Below are 21,213 nucleotides of genomic sequence, written 5' to 3'. Positions count from 1 at the left end.
CAATTATCTGGGCTCATCCCTTCCAAGTACTTGAAAGTCATAGTACCTTAAACCACATCCCTATCTCATGGTCCTTATCTCCATCCCTCTATATCATCCTCTAAAGTAGTACATGATACCCCCAATCTGTGGTGGTACTTGAGAGGATATCTTCCTAACCTTAGCCAGTTAGATCTAGGCATGATTTTTGTGTGCTTGGGGTTAGGCATCTAAACCTAGCTGGCTAGTCCCTAAAAATCAGTATGAGCCAGATCCCTGATCCATGGAAAATCTCCAGGGCTGTCCAACGTTTGGAGTGGTTAAATGTAGCTGTGGGGATGACAATAATGAGCTTTCTCATTATTTATTTATTTGCAGGTTTTTTTTAATAGCATAATGTTTATTAAAGATTGTTTTTGATGACACCAGCATTCTAAATAAAAAATGACAGCATGATGGTTTACAATACATAATAATAACAGTGACAACAACCAAACAGTAAACCACATAAAGTTCACCTTCCAAAAAAAATTTAAAAATCACACATCAGGAAAAGGAAAAACATGAGTAGTACAACATGATTTTACCCTATAAGACACTAATGTACCAGAACACAAAAGGAAGGAATGAAGCTCAAAAATTGTAAATAACCCTGCAATATCAAAAATGATTTCACAAATAGCCATGTCTTAATACCTAATTTAAATTTCAAATCAGAACTCTCAACCTGCAGATATGCTGACAATGTATTTCAGAGTGTAGGGGCTAAATAAGAAAGCAAGCGTTAAGAGATATATTAAGTCTCAAGATCATTGGAGAGGGTATAACCAAAAGATTTGCCTGGGATGACCACACGGAACTTAATGAATTACATTGAACAAGCAGTGAGTATAAATAAAGTGGGACCCCTGAAAAATAACATGATGAGGAAGCATTAATATTTAAATTTGGTTCGGCTTATGATGGGCAGCTAATGATGCTCTTGAGAAGTGATGTGATCTGAATGCTCAACACTGTATAGTAATTTTACAGCTGTGTTTTATAGGAGCTGAATTCTTTTCCAATGTGTATTCGGTAATCTTGCTAATAAGGAATTACAATCTATTCTATTAATAGTTAGTGTATAAATTAGTGTTCTCAAAGCTCTCAGTTCAAGAGATGAGTGAAGGGATTAAGCTTTTCTCAAAGCAAAAAAAAAAAAAAAAGACTTTCTAACAAGAGAAAAAATATGAGGTATAAAAGAAAAGTCACCATCCAGCAGCATATCTAATGACTCAATTGTGGCTTTAATAGGAATCCAAACACCCAAAATACAAGGTCTGAAATAAGGAGGGGTCTTATTTTGAATAAACCACATAGTTTCTGATTTTGTGGGGTTTACTTTCATTTTATGTTGTATAAGACAATCTGAGATATGAAATATCTAGTGGTTAACATTTTGTTGAAGAGCCAAATCCCAGCAGTCACTAGCAATAAGTATTTGGATATCATCGGAATAACAATAAACAGTATAAGGATGGCAAGTGGGGCCAAAAACATATTAAAAATGTAGGAGTCAGGACTGAGCCCTGGGGAACCCCACAAGAAGAAGAGTAGGCATCAGAAACCAGATTTCCAATCTGTAGTGGAAAAGTATAATGCAAGAGATGTGAACAAGACCAATCTAAAATTGTTTTGGTTAAACCAATTTCCTACAGCCTTGCTAAAAGTAATGAATGGTTAACTAAATCAAAGGCAGAAATTCAGTCAAGTTGTATCAATAAAACTTTTTTTGAGCATCTATGGGTGTTAAGGATTTCATTCATCATGGCAAATAGAGTAGTCTCTGTCCCAGTGACGGCCCTACCATTAGGCCAAATGTGGTGGGGGCCTCAGGCGGCACTCTCCAGGAGTGGAATTCTCCCCTTCTCTCCTCAACTCTCTTCCCCACGTTTACCTTTATTTTTCATTTCCAAAAGGTGGCAGTGGCAGCGATTCCCATAGGCTGCCCTGCCACTGGCCTCTTCTGCCTACTGCAGTCGGCCTATTGACATGACTTCCTGTTTCCTCAGAGGCAAGGCGCAGTAGAGAGAAGAGGCCGATGCTGGCGGCACCACAGCAGGGCAGCCTATGGGAATCGCTGCCGCTATGGCCATTTGGAAAAGATAAAAATAAGGTGAATGCAGGGAAGAGGGTTAAGGAAAGGGGGGAAATGCCAGACCGGGCACGGGTAGGATCTCATCCCTGCCTTGTGCGGCAAATTGCCTTGGGCTGCCCCTGCTCTGTCCTGTGACCCTTCCTTAAACCTATCTGCTTTGGATTAAAGGTATTACTAGCATTACATAAATGACAAGAAGGACATAGGCATATAATTACTAGTCAATAGATGATCCCACATTGATTTCTTCAGGTTTAGGCAGATCATAGATTCCTTCTATATAGTAGGAACCATCTCTTGTATTAATCAACTTTAACAGAAATGGTGAAACAGATGCCAAGCAATCTTTTAGGAGGACAGGCAGGATCACATCCATTGGAGATGTAGAGTCATGCATATGGGACTCCATTTTATATAGAACGTAGAGATTGTTATTGAGACGTCCAGGTTGGGACATGCTCCGTTCCGGTGGTATTTTAGAAAAGGATCTGCTGAAGTACAGGTTTTTCTAAAATACCTACAATACATGTGCCTTCACATGCAGAGGAAACGTGACAACGCATGTGTGCCGACACACATGTAAGATGATATATTGGAATATACACGTGTAAGTGTTGGCACTTATGCATGTATGTTAGCCATAATTAAATACGAAGGCTACAATGAAATGGGGAATACATGTGTAGGTTTTTGATCAACCTAAACCATGACCAAAAAGCACAATTCCAACACCTACATCCATGTGTAAAATGAGACCTTGCTGGAATCAGCCTTTATACATGGATGACATTCCCACATATAAATGTCAGAATTTCCATGAGGAAATTGTGACTAAGGCTTCTAAATTAATCCACAGAATCTATTAATTTCTCCAACTGAGAATGTGGTAAACCTAGAAAATGAACTCTGGGGTAACAAGGCAGGCCTAGCAGGAACTGAGAAATTAAGATTAAAAAAAGATGAAGTTGTCCTTAATGATGTTTGTAGTTCTGAGGTCTCTGTTAAAAATGTTGCAAACTGGTTTGGGCTAAATCCTGGTAAACAAGAACATGACTCAGCTGAAGTGGGACATGTCTGATCAATAGCATATGAGGGTAATTACCAATTGCTGTGCTGCAGTTTACTGACATACCTGTAATTCCTTTTAACTTGTATAATTAAGGTTCTACATTTCAACTGCAAATTCTTTCAACATAGTAAATTACCTCTCAACCTCCATATATTAATCTATGGAAAGAGGCAAAAGTAATTAAAATCATTAGGACATGCCTGCAGGAGGTAATGTGAGTCACTCTCCTTCAGGCATGTCTCTGTAATCAAATCATACTGGGGACACAAATTGCAATTCTAAAACTGGATGTCCACATTTAAATGCCATTTGTACGCATAAATGTACAAAACACCTGTACTTTCATGTATAGGTGGCAGCAAGTCGCCTAAATGTCATTCTGTAAGGTGTGCATAAGTAGTATAGGGCCGGATTCAGTAAGCGGCACCGGAAAACTTCAGTGCTAATCGTTATTCTATAAAGGGTGCATGGCTGATATAGAAGTGTTTAGTGCGGATTCCTGTGCCAGATTAACACCTGCTAAAACCTAATGTGAATGCTGGCATCCAAGTTAGGTGCTGACAGGCAGTATTTTTTTTTTTTAATTTTTAACCAGGAGCTTTATTGAAAGACTTTATCATTCATACATGTTGACATAAATACATCTACTCATTTCCATTAGACAAAGTCAGTTCTCCGAAGGTCTCTGCTATCACAGAACACCTTCTTAATACAAAGCTAGTCCCAGTTACATTTTAACATTTTTTAACAAAATGAACAACACCAATACCTCCGCCAAAACATATTACCCTAATCCCTCCCCCCCAATTCTTCCTCCCAGGGACCCCCCCACTATTATCCCCTGCCATTCCTCATATCAAAAATAACCTAAGAAATACCCATAACTGCCCATACCTGTTTCCATTTAGCCAAAGTGTTCTTCTCTTTAGCCCACAGTCTCTCTCTTTCAGCAATGTACTCAAGAAGAGCCTTCCACTTACTCACTGAAGGACACCCAGGTTGCTTCCATGATCGAGCAATTACTAACCGCCCTGCACTGAAGCAATGTCTAACCAGAATCTGTTTCGCTCCCAGCACCCCAGGAACATGTCTGTTAAACAAAAATATAGCTGGGTCCCAAGGAATAGGGTGAGCCACCCACCTCTGCACCTTCCACTGAATCGCCTTCCAGTAGGCCTGCACCTTCCGACATGACCACCAAATATGACCATGAGTGCCTCTCTGGCCACAGTTCCGCCAACAAAGGGAGGAGACCCCCCTAAACATGTGACTCAAACGGGATGGTGTGAGGTACCAACGATATAAAACTTTAGTGCTATTTTCTTGAATATTAACTGCTGGGGAGCAATTAACGGTTCCTCTCTCCATTTTCTTCCATTCGGCTTCCTCATAACACACTCCTAATTCCTTCTCCCATCTAGCATGATAATGACTAACCTCAGGCATTGCATCCCTCAAGTATCCATACAACAACGTTATCAGCCCCCTAGTGCCTTCTTGCCGAACACAAATTTCCTCTAAAAAGGTCACTTCCGCGAATAATTTCTCCTTGATACCAGGAGATTGTAGAAAATACCATAATTGGTTATAAGCATAGTGATCCCTGTGTGGTAAACTATAGGTATCCGCCAAATCAACAAACCGAACAAATCCCTTACCCTCCACTAATTGCCCCCATAAATCTAATCCCTGTCGCTGCCATCTTGTAAAAGCTGAAGGAACACATCCCGGTGGGAAAGCTGAATGATATGCTATAGGGGACAGTCGAGAATTATAAAAACCTTTTTTACGTTCCAATTTATCCCAACATATGAATGTATACTGAATAATAGGAGGCAGATTAGTTCCCAGATATCGTCTTCCAGGGGCCAGCCAAATCAAATGTCCCAATTTCAATGGGCTTCTAACCAAACTCTGTTCCATCTGCACCCATAACTTATGCAACGGTTCCTGGAACCACTCTACAGCAGCTTTGGCTTGAGCAGCCAAATGATAAAGATCCAATTTAGGAACACCCAGTCCCCCCTTTGTCCTGCGTGCCCTATACATAATAGCCCGGGGAAGTCTAGATTTACCTCCCTGCCAAATAAATTTATGTAATCGATTCTGCATCGACTGGATTAATTGTCCCCTGATTGGTATGGGTAGCGCTTGAAAAGGATATAGCAAGCGAGGTAGAATATTCATTTTAATGGAGGCTATATGCCCAAACCATGACAAGGACAAGTGCTCCCAATGTTCCAGGTCAATCCTAATCCTATTCAACAATGGAACATAGTTGGCAACACTCAAACAATCAAAGCTCTTCGTAAGGCGGATCCCTAAATAATTCATACTCTCCGTCACCCAAGCTAGGGGATACTCTTGTTTACATCTACCATATTCTTCTTCAGTCAACCCCATTGCCATGGCCTCCGTCTTAATAACGTTAATTTTAAACCCTGATACCCGCCCATAACGGTCTATCTCCTGAAAGACCTCCGACAATGATTCCATGGGGGAAGAGAGAGTCAGGAGAATATCATCTGCAAAAAGTGCAATTTTGGATTCCAGTTGTCCAACCACAATCCCCCTTATTCTAAGGTTTTCCCTAATAGTGACGGCTAAAGGTTCCATTACAAGGGCAAAAAGGAGAGGCGACAGGGGACACCCCTGCCGGGTACCCCGTTGTAGGTCAAAAAAAGGGGAAACCTGTCCATTAATCCTGACACATGCTCTGGGAGATTCATAAAGTGCACGAATCCAACGACCCAAATCCATATCTCTCTAAGACCTGATAAAGAAACTGCCAATGAACACGATCAAATGCTTTCTCTGCATCAATACTTAGCAAGCAATAGGGTGTCCTTTGTTGTTTCGCTACATACATAATATCTTCCCTCTCTCTTTTTAACCTCCCTGCCACCTTCATAAAATGGCCTCGTGACACTGCTTTAAGGGCATCCCATACCACTGCTATAGAGGGCCCGGAATCCACATTAAAATGTAGATATTCTTTAAGCACCTCCAAATACTCCGACCCAAACCCCTTGTGTGTCAGCAAGGTATTGTTAAAAGTCCATCTACCCCCTGTAGAGCTCTCCGTGTTCCATTGAATATCCACCCAGCAGGGGGCATGGTCGGATACTGTTATGTTACCTATCTTGGTATCCTGAATCACTCCCCCCAGAGTCTTATCCACAAAAAGGTAATCAATACGAGTATAGATATCATGCACAGAGGAATAGAAGGTGTAATCTCTCTCTGAAATATGGCTATCCCTCCATGAATCAAACAAACCTAGTTCACCAGTAACCCTATTCAACACTTTTGCAAGAATTTTATCCCCCTTAGATACCAGACCAGATTTATCCACAACAGGGTTCATGGTGGCGTTAAAATCACCACCTAGGATAAGCTGGCCCCCAGCTAGCAGGCTTATTTGCTTTTGTAGCGACATGAGAAAGGAGGATTGCCCCGAATTGGGAGCATATACACCCCCCCAAGTTATCTCCTTATTTTCCACAGATCCTCTGACCAGCACATAGCGGCCCTTCGGGTCCCTCTTCACCTGTTGCACCTGTAATGGGAAGTCTGAATGGAAAAGCAACGCAACTCCTCGCTGTTTCTTATTTGAGGTATCAGATGCAAAAAAACTCTTGGAATAAGAAGCATGTCGAAACAGTTTCTCATGAACCCGCTTCAAATGCGTCTCTTGTAGCATCACAACCTGGGGTTTCAGTCTGAGTATTTCTTGCCATATCAATTGTCTCTTTCTTGGCACATTAAGTCCTTTTACATTAAAGGTTACAATCCTCATTTGAGAAGTCATTTAGTAATGGCAATCACACATCAACATAACGTTCTCTTGTATAGAACAATCATCCCTGGAGAAAACTCTAACATCCCAACCCCCCCTCCCCCTCCCCTCTACCCATCTAACATTCTTTGCGTAAGGCACAAAGGGAGCCATCCCCCCACCCTCCACATAACCTCCAGAAATGAACATCTCACCCAACCCCCTAGCACCCAACAGCAAACAACCCCGACCCCTTCCTTAATTCACGCACACATATCCTCCGTGTGTCCTCATGCAACACTCACACCGAACTCTATGTTCTGGTAGTTACTAATCTTAACAGTTTCTGCAGTCCCAAAGAAGTCAGGTATTCAGCCGCGGCTTCTTTGCTTTGTTAAAGACTTGTTGCCACTGACGTACTTTATCCTGGGCTGCAGTCAACTCCATAGGTGACTCACTCTCCTGCACCATGATTCCCGCCTTCTGTAAGGTATTCTGCGCATGCTCCAGTGTACGCACCTTATGATGTTTTCCAGCAATAGTAAAACACAGGGCGAATGGGAAAGCCCAACGGTATTTCACATTCTGGCGGCCTAGCGCTTCCAATATAGGTTTCATAAGCTTCCGCTGTTGTAATGTAAAGGCCGACAAGTCCTGATACACATGCACTGGAGTGTCATTAAACTGTAAATCCTTGCATTGTCTTGCTAACGTTAAAAGCTGTTCTTTGTCTGTATACTTCAAAAATCTCACCACTATATCTCTAGGTTTATTTGGTGGAGGTGCCCCCAGAGTTCTATGAGCCCGCTCAATTTCGGGCATGGGACTATCCGGCGTTTCAGCCTGCAGCTGCTTACACAGTTCTTGTACAATTATTTTAACATCTTCTTGCTGTTCTCCCGCCTCCAGAACCCCTCAAAAACGCAGATTGTTCCGACGCCCCCGATTCTCCATATCATCTACCTTATATTGCAACTCTGTCAGTTGGTTTTCAAATCCCTCGTCTTTCCGACGTAATTGGGACATCGCTTCTCCCTGTTCCTCGACGCAAACTTCGAGGTCGTCAATACGGGCCCCCACCTCCTTTAGTTCTCCTCTCAAGTGGTCAATGCGTTCCACAATGTCCGCTTTCATATGAGCAAGGTCTTTCCGCAAATCTTTCAATACTTTGGTAAAACGCACCTCCAGATCTCCACCACAATCTTCCTCCGAGCGCACCGATTCAGAATCGGAGGCCTCACCACGTTGCGGGGACACATGGCGCACTCCTGTCTTGGAAGCACGCTGGCTGCTCCTGGCTCCCCCTTTAGCAGTTATAGTTTTCAATTTTTGCGACATTGGGTAATGCTCCAGCTATTATACACCACCAGCATGCGAAATAGGAGGAATTCCGGTAAGAAATTTCGCTAATGTTCGCTTTATTAGCGGGGTTAATCTGGAGCTGCAAGCTTAGGCTGCCATCAAGGCGATGACGTCACCGGAAGTCCCCTGACAGGCAGTATTTTGTAATTCCATGGACAACTTTTTGGAATTTCCCTGACATACCTATGGTCCCCCTTCTTTTGAAATACGGGCCATGGGAGTTAGACACCCTGCCTTATAGAATAGCACGCAGCGAGATGCTCATGCAAATTTTAATGAGTGCCAATTAACATCAATAATTAGTTGTTAGCACCCAGTTACTGATGGTTCAGAGCTCATTATCCAATTTATTTGCGCATGCATCTTGGAAGTGTGCCCAAAGTAGGGTGCACAACTTTGGACACCATATATAGAATCTGGGGTATAGGGGTACATTCTATAAATGGCGCCTAAAAAGAAATCAGCTTTGAAAAAACCCACATAAGTGGTGTTCTATAAGCCATGCCTAAAGTTCAGCACAGTTTATAGAATACACGCTTAAGGAGAAAGTCACATGTAAATTTAGGTGTGGCCGTTTGCACCAACAAAACTGTGGTGCAAATGCCCGCGCCTAAATTTGCGCACAGAGCACCATTATTCTCTAATTATGCACGCAACTTGAAGCCATGCCCCTGTTCTGCCCCGAAATGCCCATGACCCTCCCATTTCTATGCCCCCTTTTTTGAAACACATGTAAATGTTAGGCACAGATCCTGCACCTAACTTTACATGCGTTGATCCCAATTAAATCTAATTAGTGCCATTAATTGCTTGTTAAGAAGCCAATTAATTGCACTAACTGGCTTGTTATTCAGTTAAATCACACGCACAAATCAGGAATGTGCTTAATTTGCGCACACAAATTTTGGCAACCTTTACAGAGTCAGGGGGATAATGTATAAATCAAGGGGGATGATCACATGGGTAGAACATGTAAGAGTTTGTTGGGGCTGCCTGGCTGTATGCACAAGGTACAAAGTACAGTAAGTTACAGTACATGTGCCCTTACTACAGTAGGTCTAGGGTTGGTGTTACTGCGGGCATCTGGATTTCAGGTGCACCAATGCTGGGTTACACTAGTATTCTATAATGAAATCTGAGTGTCCATGCTGTTATTAAATAGGCTTTCAACATGTGATATCAAGGTGCCTAAAAGGAGGCATCCATTTATAGAAATGCCCCTAAAATGCCAAGTCAGGGTGATCAATTTCCAAATTAGGCAAAACCAATAGAATAAATCTGTACAATAGGGTTGACCTATCACCTGAGGAATACGGAAAAAGGTGGTCTCTGGCCATATATGCGCAGAATATTAAAAGGACTTTCCATGGCAAGGCACAATAGAAAAACAGAAAGCCAAAGTACAACATGTTCTTTATATGTGCTCTGTTGGTGCACGCCCCTAGTGAAGTGGAATTAAATACAGAAACTCGATGGGCAGAGCAATGTAAAACATCAGCACAGGAAAAAGGTACTGAAAGTAAAACCAGGAGAAATGGGGGGTGGTGGGAATAATTACTCTGTGTTTTTAAGTGGGTAAAGATAAGTTTACTAGTATAAAATATTCTGATCGTTGCCCCACTCAGTGGAAGTAAATGTTCAAAAGGGTTATTTATCCCCTGACTTTGTAATTAGGCAGCTAGTTGCTTTTATTGGAATCTGTAGAGCAGGGGCGACCTGAGAATAGACGGGGCCCCGGGCAATGAAGACCATTGGCCCCCCGGTCCTGCTGCTGCCCCCCAGTCCTGCTGCCGCCCCCTCTCAGTCTTGCTGCTGCCCCCTTCCAGTCCTGCTGCTGCCCCCCTGCTCCTGATGCCTCTCTCTCCCCCCTGCCACTGACGTTTTCCTTTGGTCCTGCAGCTAAATCGGCCATCTGCCGCTGACACTGGAACTTCCCTCTGCTGCAGCCTGTGCTTGTGGAAGAAGGAAATGATGACAGAAGAGGGCGGGCTGCGGCAGAGGGAAGTTCTGTCGTCAGCAGCAGATGGCCGATTTAGCTGTCAGAGTCCCCACCTGCGAATTGGGGGGAGTTAGCAGATGGGAGTGCAGAAGGGGGAGGAGATGGGGCTTCATGGTCCTGGTTCCGGAGGACAGAGAAGGACATTGTACATCGGGCACATTGGAGGGAAAGGACTGGGCTTCCATATGGTCAGTCCACCCCTGCTGTAGAGCAGTGGGCAGAGAACTGGGAAAGCCAGGATCAAATCCTGTTATGATCTTGGGCAAGACACTTAATCCTCCATTGCCTCTGGTATAGAATTAGATTGTGAGTTCTCTAGGGACAGGGAACGCGTGGACAGAGGATGTGGTAACAGCGGTTGGCGTATCTGGTTTAAAAAAAGGTTTGGACAAGTTCCTGGAGGAAAAGCTCATAGTCTGTTATTGAGACAGACATGGGGAAGGCACTGCTTGCCCTGGGATTTCTGGGTTTCTGCCAGGTACTGACCTGGGATTGGCCACTGCTGGAAGCAGGATACTGGGCTAGATGGACCATTGGTCTGACCCTGCATGGCTATTCTTATGTTCTTATGTACCTAGTGTATCCAGGGCCGCCAAGAGAGGAGTGGGGGCAAGATTCCCCAGGCCCGGCCCCCTAGGGTGGCCCGGTGCGAGGGAGTAGACGCTTCTTCCTACCTGCCAGCTTCCGGTTCTGTCTCTCTCCTGTTCCTGTTTGCCAGGACCTGGATGACTGCATAAACGCAATAAGCTATGTGTGTGTGTGTGTGTGTGTGTGTGGTGGTGGTGGTGGCGGTTCTGCACCGGGCCTGGCTGTATCTCTTGGCAGCCCTGAGTGTATCTCAATGTAACTTGTCCTGAAGTACCAATGAAAAGGCGTCAGCTAAATCTAAATAGATAAACATTCCTCTGAAACTATGAAAACCTTGATAAACATGAATATAATTTGGAATTGAATTTATCAGTGTACCCACAATAAGAGCTGGAAAGCTCTAACACTGACAGTAGGTCGTCACTTACATTCTTCAGTATCCTCAGAGCCTCTGAGGGGAGTTCTTCCTCTATGTGTTTTATGTCCAGGATTGTCTGTGTAACACGAGGCTGTAAGAAATAACACAAACAACACAAGTCATTCACATCACTCACAGCACAGGTAACCCATGCCTCGCTGCCCACAGGACATATATATTTCTATGGGAAGGTTGATGGTTAGAGCAGTGGGTTTTAAACCACATTCCACTGTGGCTCACTTAACCTTGCACTGCCTCATGTAGAAACTTGGGGGCTCTTTTACTAAGCTGTGTTAGGGGCTAACATGCACTTAACGCAGCAAAAATGGAGTAGCATGGGACACACTCAAGCATCCTGTGGTAACTTTGAAATCTGTGCACGCTAATCACACACTAAAAAAAATTTCAAATTTTTATGGGAGGGGGCGTATCAGGGGCACAGAGTCAGCATTCCTGTGCTAACCAGTTAGCACATCTACATTGCCGCATGCTAACTGGTTAGTACACAAACACCGCACGACTTTTACCGTTTATCAAATGGGTGGCCGTAAGTGACCATGTGGTAATTTGAAAAATGGTCACAGGCTAATGGCAATTTTAGCACACAGCTATTAATGCAAAAATGAGACAAAAAAACATTTTTACGGCTGTGGTAAAAAGGCCTTAGAATGCAAGAAAGACCCATGTAAGAGCATGCTATGGCCTACTTTTACTGCAGCTTTGTGAAAGGACCCCTTCAGTTGTAAGACACAGGGACAGGAAAATACCTACTGTACCTGAATGTAATTCACCTTGAGCTACAACTGAAAAAAGCGTGAACTGAACCCAAAATCTCTTCGCTTTCCTATATTACCCCCTTCAGAACTCCACAACCATTGCACCATTCTAAATCTACATTCTTCAAGAACTCTGTGGCCACTGTGTCATACTCTTCACTTACCCACAGCTCCTATACAATATTCCTCACTGGCCCAGAAGCAACTTTATCTCATCAGCCACGAACCCAAGAAATCCATCCCACACTTTCATGGCAAAGAAGCACCTTTGCAGCATTGACTATTAACTTATGGTATTACTCCCAAATGTCCTGCTGGCCTGGTGCACCAATATTATTCTGTGCATTAATACAGCATGCCAGTAATACACCATCCGTGCCACACTGCCAACCAACCACACATGGATTAAAGTCAGACACAAGAATGGCTAAGGAAAGGCAAAGAAAGATGAGAGACTGCAATATAGGATGGTGGACTATAGACAAGATGGTTTACAGCACAGAAAAATCTGAACACCCCCCCCCCCCCCGAAAAATGTAGATTCTGTAAAATAGAACTGGAAACGGTTACACATTTTCTTTCTGATTGTGGCATGCGTTTATGTCAGAAGACCTGCATGCAAAAAGACACAATAAGGTAGCTCAGCCCATCCACTGGAAACTGTGTAAACGCTAAGGGCCTTTTTTTATCAAGCTGTGCTGGTGGCTCCTGGAGCGGTAATACCAACAAGGCCCATTCATTTTAATGGGCTCCGTCAGCATGGCTTGATAAGAAGCTGTAAAACATCACTGTATTTCCATTTCCATTTATTAGTTCTTATATCCCACATTATCCAAACAAAAGTTAGGTCAATGTGGCTTACAATTTAACAAAGATGGTACATATAATCAAGTTACAATTCTCACTCTTCCTAGTATATAATCAACAGGCAAATAACTTGTGCATTTGAGTGTCAGACAATAGACACACTCTAATTTGTGATTATTATATGATAGTTTGGTAGAGATTACAATTGAATACATAATACTACTAAAAATTACAACTGACACATGATATTATCAAACTTACAACTTGTTGTTGCTATAAAAGATTAATGTTAGCCTTTGTCTTTGCAGAAGGTTTATAACTGATCTTATCCCTGACATGCATGTCTCTATGTATGCTGATGCCAGTGTTGGGGAAATTAACCTTTGTCTATAAGAAATTTATTGAAAATACGTGATTTGAGAGCTGTACCAGAGAAATTATTAGGATCACAACCTTGAAAGAGTATCAAAAAATAAAGAAGCTGTGATCAACTGGACATTCTCATTCCCGACAAAAGAACAGAGAGCTTGATGAAAAAAACAAAAATTAAAAACCTGGATATAATAGTAAACAAGAAAACCATCAAGAATAGCATTGTTAATAGAGATGTGAGTAGTGAATGACTATTTCACACAATGTTTGAAGAGAGAGAAAATCCTCAAGTACTTAAGGATGCAATCAGTGACCAAGAAAACGTGGCATCAAGATATGAAATAGTTCCAGTTGATTTTGATGCCACTTGGCTGATTGAAAAGAACTTCCAAGTACAACTTGATATTTTGCCTGTACATATTATACCCTATAAGCTTCAGAGACAGCTCTTTTGGTACAATGTAAGTACTAAAAAGAGCACTAGTAGTAAATTAGAAAGAATATCATATCAGATGTATTCTGGGTTACAGATGAGGTTTATTCCTGTAAAACAAATGTGAAAACAAGATTTCAATGCCGAGTTTCCTAAAAGGAAAACTTTCCAATTTTAGCACTTCCATAAATGTGTAAATATGCACAGAAATATGAAATCCAACGTAGAAATGCTTTTCAAATATGCAGGACACCTCATGCAGCAAAACACTTTATGGTTGCATGCACCATTTGTGAGTAGCTACTTATTGTTGCATATCATTTCATGTGATAATTTCACATCCTCTTTGTATGTTAGTGAAGGGATCTTATAAAGTGACATGTTAATCTTTGAAAAAAAAAAAGGAAAGAAAAGAAATCACCATGAAAAGAAGTTGATCAGTATCTTAATAAGGCTGTGAGAAAGGTGACACTTATTTTGTTTGTTGCTACCTGTACCAAGTTTTCAAAAAAAGTCCCAATAATGCTAAAGAATCCTTTCTCGCAGCCCTAATAAGATATTTTCCAGCTTCTTTTGACGAGTCCTTGGTTTCATTTGTTTTAAACATTGAATATCTGACTTTATCACAGAATATGCTGTGATTATATGAAATGATACATTGCTGGTAGCAGCCACTCTCATGTGGCACATACAGACATACAGAGGGTAAATTTTAATAGGCTACCACCATTTCTCAATAGGCATGTATGCATATACCCCACAGAAAATACATGCACACACAAATTTGCCTTTTTTTTTTTTGTGATACATATAAAAAATTATCTGTTAGTTGAATGTTCTAATGCATGCTTATAATAGAGGCTTATTTTCAAAGCACTTAGCCTCCCAAAGTTCCATAGAAACCTATGGAACTTAGCCTCCCAAAGTGCTTTGAAAATATGCCTCGTATCATTAGTATTATGCTAACATTGTATTATATCACCAGTATTTTTTATTTTATTTATTGCATTTGTATCCCACATTTTCCCACCTCTTTGCAGGCTCAATGTGGCTTACAATACATCATGAATGGTGGAAATACATAAGAAATAAACATATAGAGGGGCATAATCGAATGGAAATGCCTATCTCCAGGGGCGTTTATCTCCGAGAACGGGTCCGTGAAGGGGCGGGCCGAACCGTATTTTCGAAAAAATGGACGTTTTTGAGCTGGGCGTTTGTTTTTTTTAGTGATAATGGAAACTAAAAACGCCCAGCTCAAAAACGTCCTAATCCGAGCCATTTGGTCGTGGGAGGGGCCACGATTCGTAGTACACTCGCCACCCTGATATGCCAGGACAACAACTGGGCACCCTACGTCAGTGCTGTGGACTTCAGAAAAAGCTCCCACATGCATAGCTCCCTTACCAAGGGTGCTGAACACCCAACCCCCCTCCCCCAAAACCCACAAATGTACAACACTACCATAGCTCTTAGGGGTGAAGGGGGCACCTACATGTGGGTACAGTGAGTTTTGGAGGCCTCCCATTTACCAGCACAAGTGTTACAGGTGGGGGGGGGGGGATGGGCCTGGGGCCACCTGGCTGAAGTACACTGCGGTACCCACTAAAAGTGCTCCAGGGACCTGCATACACGCAGGCCTCTAGGACTGGTTGCTGCTATATAACCTTGGCACACCAGTTGACACCTGAAGACTAATCTCTACGAAAACGTCCTTTATTGGAATAACCGCCTTTACTCACAGTTAACTGCAGATCAGACGTTGTGCCCCACTGGCAACGAGTCTCCCTGGTACTGAGATGAGCAGTAGGTCAGAACTGGCAGAATGCTGTACAATGCCCTCATTCAGCCACATTCAAGGGAAGAACTAAGTTGTCTAACATGGCTAACAGGAAAGGGAACTAAAACTGGCTTACAAAAATGGCCACTACCGCATGGACTACAACAGGAAACACAACAGGGCACACTCTGACCTAGTAGGCAGGGGGAAAAGCACCATGGGAGAAGAGCCTACCAACTACCAACATTGTGAGACTGTAATACAAGCTAATGAAATCACGGAGCCCAATACCCTACACCCACCACAATGCAATGCTGATGTGACCCTGTACTGCACCCGAGAGCCACATCTGACTCAGGGAAAGGCTGTGACAGGATCGAACACATTCTGTTGTCATGGTGGTGGGTACGGCATTTGAGGCTGGCATACAGGCTGGGAAAAAGTTTTTAAAGTGGGTTTTTTTTGGTGGGAGGGGGTTAGTGACCACTGGGGGAGTCCGGGGAGGTCATCCCCGATTCCCTCCAGTGGTCATCCTGGGCAGTTGGGGCACTTTTTTGGGACTTGTTTGTGAAAAAAAAGGGTCCAAAAAAAGTGACCCAAAATAGCGGTAAAAACGCCTTTTTTTTTTTTCGATTATCAGCTACAGACACCCATCTCTCCTCAGCTGATAACCACGCCCCAGTTCCGCCTCCACCACGCCTCTGACACCCCCCCATCAACTTTATTTGTTTCCGCGACGAAGTGCAGTTGGAAACGCCCAAAATCAGCTTTCGATTATACCGATTTGGGCGCCCTTGCGAGACAAACGTCTATCTCCCGATTTAGGTCGCACTATAGGCGTTTTTCTCTTTCAAAAATAAGCTGGTTAGTGTTACAGAAGGATCTTGGGTAACATGATAATGATAAAGCATGATATTAGTATAACAAGCAAATATTATAAGACAATTCTGGATATAAGTGGAGGAGTTCACATTTGTTGGTCTTTGTGGTATGCCTTGTTAAAGAGATGGGTCTTCAGTAGTTTGCGGAAGTTAGTTAATTCATAGATTGTTTTTAAGTTGCGCAGCAGCGCGTTCCAGAATTGTGTGCTCAAGTAGGAAAAGGTTGACGCATGCGTTAGTTTGTATTTTAGACCTTTGCAGTTGGGGAAATGAAGGTTGAGGAATGTGCGGGATGATTTTTTAGCATTCCTGGGTGGTAAGTCTATCAGGTCTGACATGTAGGCTGGGGCATCTCCGTGCTGTTAAATGTGTGTATTTTTGATACTGTTTCATGATAGTTCTATTATTTTTCAAGTTTACCTCATTTATTGTATTATGATTATTCTTGGTTAGTTTACTAGTTTACTATTGTTATGTTGTTAACAAAATTGTAAGTTTTATGTTAAACTGTACCTGCTGTACACCGCCTTGGGTGAATCTCTTCATAAAAGTGGTTGAGAAATCACAGTAAGCAAATAAATATAGAACTGGCACTAAGCGCATGACATTGAGTGGCTACAATTTCATTTGTGTCATTAGTAGTCATGCGCTAATTTCCCAATTAGCGCATGGCCCTTACCGCATGAGCCCTTACCGTCACCTATTTTGTAGGCAGTAAGGACTCCCACACTAACTCTGCGCTAATCGGGCAGCGTTCGCAAATGCGCCTGTGCTACCCAATTAGAGCAGGGTATGCCTACTCTCTGCCTTTTTCACATGGGCTTGGTGTGCAGTGATCCAAGAACTACTGCAGGACGCCGGAGCACATATTGCGGTAGTGCCTTTTCAGCATATGGTAGGTTCGCATTAATGCTTAGGGGCCCCTTAGGGAGCTGCTAAATCATGTTCTATGTGTCTGAATTTGCTGCTTTTACACTGCTCAGCATTGGCCTCTTTTTTTGCATTTATATTACAGTATATATTAATGCTTCTGAATTCACCACAATGTTCTGTAGTATGTGTGTACAACAAATCTATTTGGAAATGTCCTCATTAACTCAGTACAACTGTCCCGTACCACTCACTACACCAAGATGCCTCTGCCAACTACTTGGAAACATCGCCATTAAATACTGGGTAGAACTACTTCTACCCAGTATATAATAGTGATGTTTCCAAGCCACACACTACTCCCACATGGCATCTGTGCAATAACCCTCCAGATTTTATATAGTGGGTTTGATTCCTAGGTCAGATCTTATGGCATATGAGATGGCTGGAGATGCTGGAGAAATAGCATTCACAGCTCTTCCTTCTTGTTATTGCTCCTCATCCAGCTGTCATCGGAGAGCCATCAAGGATGTTCCTTCTTCTGACCCAATGGCAGTGTCCTGCCATAAAGATGATGTGGGTTTGATTCCTAGGTCAGATCTTATGGCCTATGAGATGGCTGGAAATGCTGAAGAAATAGTGCATCATCCAGTCATCGTGAAATAGTGATACCTACAGACATGTTTCGGAGCCATATTTAGCAAGGAAGGAACCCTAGTGTATGATAGGCTGAGGACTGATGCTACAATGACTGGTCTGAGGTGGGAGGTGGATACCTGTGTTTGTACAGTGCTGTATAGTTTAATAGTTTAAAAGAGTGTGATATACCACCCTTTTTACGAGCTAGAGTGGTGCACAATTTAGAAACCAACAAACCAAAGAAAATAACTCCATCAAATGACAGGACAGGAACAATCACATCTCTTGAAAGTTGTTCTCAACTCAGCCCTTGGAATATATCTAGCCAGCCATGTCTTCAATTTTACCTCCAATGAATATGCATGAGATAAATCTGCATACAGTGAAGATAGTGCGTGATTGTTTAGCTCATGCATTTTCATTGTGAATATTCTGAAAACCTGATTCCTTGGGTTTGTCTTGGAAGACTAGGCTGAGAACCACCACTTTAATAGCATGACAAAAATGATGCATAATAGTAAGGTACAAAATTTTACATTTCTTTTATGTACTGATTATTATTAGATAATCTTTTCATGGATGTGAGGACTTATATACAGATTTTTCTTTGTGTTGTATTCTGCCTAGAGCCTTTTTAGGATAGCTGACTTAGAAATACGAATAATTAAATACATAAATAAAATGAAAGAAAAGCTAAGGATAGTTGTGAATAAAGCTTATGTCACTGTAGCCTACTAGAGGCTAGCATCAATTCAGCTGAAACCCAAAGGAACAGGAGGAAATGGCTGAGTCACAAAACAAAAAGTATGTTCTCTCTTATTACTTCCCCCCCCCCCCCATTCAGTATTAATCAAAGTCATCAAGGAGGCGACTTGCTAACAGCATGCCTGTATGTAAAATCTGTGGGTATATTGCTATGTCAGTTTTCAAAGGGAGATTTGTTCCTTTGAAAATGAGGTCAGAAAAATTACATGCACACATCTGTATTTACTATCTGCGCAGGTACTTTTCCTGTGAATTGTGCATACTTTGGAAATCCCAAATTATGCATGTGAGTGCACACTCTACCCCAAGCCTGTCCCCAAGAATGTTTCCCTACCATTTATGTATCTATTGGCTATATGCACATAATTGCACCCATGTATTGTGGTGGGCAATTTTTATAAATCCTATTTTGGTGCATGCAACCCTGTTTCATGCATGAAAATAATTTGGAAAATTGCCATTCCTGTGCATTCCCCTCTTTTCACTCCTCAACTATCTCCCCTTATAGAGTCATCACATGCATCCCTTCTTTTATGACTCCTCAACTGGCTTTTGTCATGGAGCTATCATGTTCAGCTCCACACCTTACTCCTCATACAGGTCTTATCAGGAAAGCATCATGTATGACTCCTCTCTTTTCCTTATATGGCTTGTATCAGGGAGATGCTAGATCCTTCTCAAGAAGCTGCACATCCTGTTTTCTAGCATTATAGTACTTGAAGAAAAGATTCTACCAGAAAAGAAAGACTATAGGGGTCCTTTTGTTAAGCTGCAGTAAAAAGTGGCCTGAAGTAGTGTAGGCACGTGTATTGGGCGCCCGCCAGGCCAGTTTTTACCACATCTGCAAAAAAGGTTTTTAAAAAAAAATGGAATGGGAAAAGGGCATGCAGTAAAACTGGAACTGGTGCACGCTCAAAATTGGCCTGAGCCCTTAACGCCACCCATTGATCTGGCAGTAAGGGCTCACACGCTACACGTGTGGTGATGGGTCAGCACGCACCAACTGTCGATTACCGCTGGAAACGACATGTGTGGGAGGAAATAAATAAATTTGGCACGCGCCAAATCTAAAATTACCACCAGGGGGGTGCAGTAGCCTGGTGGTAGTCTCGTTTAGGCGTGCGCTGCACAACACGCCTTTGTAAAAGGGCCCCATAGAGTCCCTGATATTATTACATCAGAAAAAGTGGTAGACAAGGTTTCTCTACAATACCTGAAATGTTGAGGAAAATGCAACCAGAAACTGTAAGCTGTCTTTCAACTTCACCTAAGGGAAAAAGGAGAAACTGATAAAGCTGCAGGATGAACAGACAGAAACAATAGAGAAAAGAACCAATTTTCCAGGACCTAATAAAAAACAAAACACATTTTGTAGAAAATAAGTCCAATAAGCAAAAGGTTTGAGCAAAATGAAAAATGAACTTTGGTCCAAAAGTTCTGAATTTAGAATTTAGGATGTGAGCTAGAATTCCAGTGAATTATTTATTGGTGCTGATACATTTAAAAAAATAAATATTTTTTATTAACAAACAGGAGAAGCATTCAAGTCTATTTACTAAGCTGCGCTAGTGGTTTCCATGTGGTATTGCCGACTCAGCCCATTCATAGTGAATGGGCTGTGTCGGCACTAGCGCACCAGGCTTCTACATGATTTTTTTTTTCATAGACTTTTTTCCCCCTTCCCAAAGCTGCAGGAAACACTTGAGGGAAGGATGAGCTACGGGCCTAGCCAGATCTCGAAATGGGAGGGGGCCAGAGCCCAAGGTGGAGGAGGGCACATTTTGATCACCGCCCCCCCTCTGCCACCTCCTCGCCCCCCTCCGCCCCTCCGCCATCCACCGCCCCCACCGCCACCCACCGCCGCCGCAAATACCTTGGCTGGTGGGGGTTGGGGACCCCGCCAGCAAACCAGGGACCCAGAGCAAATTGGAGGGGGGGCAGGCCCCTGTGGCCCCACCTAGCTACGACACTGGGATGAGCTACTTCAAAATTGTACAAATGGGACCAGTTAATATAACTATTAAAAGATTAAAGCTGAAGAAGCATAAAGATAGCAGGATTTAATCTGATTTCAGAAGGAACCTTTACAAGACTTTTCCCATGAACAGCATAAGGGCAATTCTATAAACTGGGAGCTAACATTTATACATCCATTGTGCGCAGAAATGTTTAGAATACTTAGATGCACATATGTGAACACATATATGCTAGCAGGGTGCCTATGTGCTATTCTGCGGTAAAAAGTGGCCTTAGTGCATTCTTACGTGGGTCATTCCTGTGCACTAAGGCCATTCTTACCACTGGGGTAAATGTCTGATTTTTCCCTATTAATGGCCACGTACTAAATTTCCCATTAGCATGTGAGCCCCTATCACCACCCATTATGCATGCAGTAAGGGCTCATGTGCTAATCGGTTAGTGCACAGCAATGTAGCTATGCTGATTGGCACAGAACATGCCCACTCTCCGCCCCCAAGCGCACATCCAAAAATTACTGTGGGATGCCTCAGTGGGCCCCACGGTAAGCCATTTGTTTGCTGCAGTAAGCATGAGTTAGTGC

The 21,213-nt window shown here is 42.6% G+C and overlaps 1 protein-coding gene across 3 annotated transcripts in view; it reads right to left on the bottom strand.

Annotated features, from left to right (window-relative positions):
• The window catches only part of PROM2 (prominin 2), a 187,496-nt gene that overhangs the window by 25,723 nt on the left and 140,560 nt on the right, over window positions 1-21,213 (bottom strand). For all 3 annotated transcript variants that reach the window (XM_030201635.1, XM_030201636.1, XM_030201634.1), the window contains exons 18-19: window positions 19,867-19,920; window positions 11,341-11,421 (exon numbers count right to left, since the gene is read on the bottom strand). In XM_030201635.1, coding sequence (XP_030057495.1) covers window positions 11,341-11,421; window positions 19,867-19,920 — 135 coding nt within the window. The remainder of the gene's footprint in view (window positions 1-11,340; window positions 11,422-19,866; window positions 19,921-21,213) is intronic.

Source organism: Microcaecilia unicolor, chromosome 4, assembly GCF_901765095.1.
Source record: "Microcaecilia unicolor chromosome 4, aMicUni1.1, whole genome shotgun sequence".
Taxonomy (NCBI): domain Eukaryota; kingdom Metazoa; phylum Chordata; class Amphibia; order Gymnophiona; family Siphonopidae; genus Microcaecilia; species Microcaecilia unicolor.
This window is presented reverse-complemented; position numbering and strand designations above follow the sequence as displayed.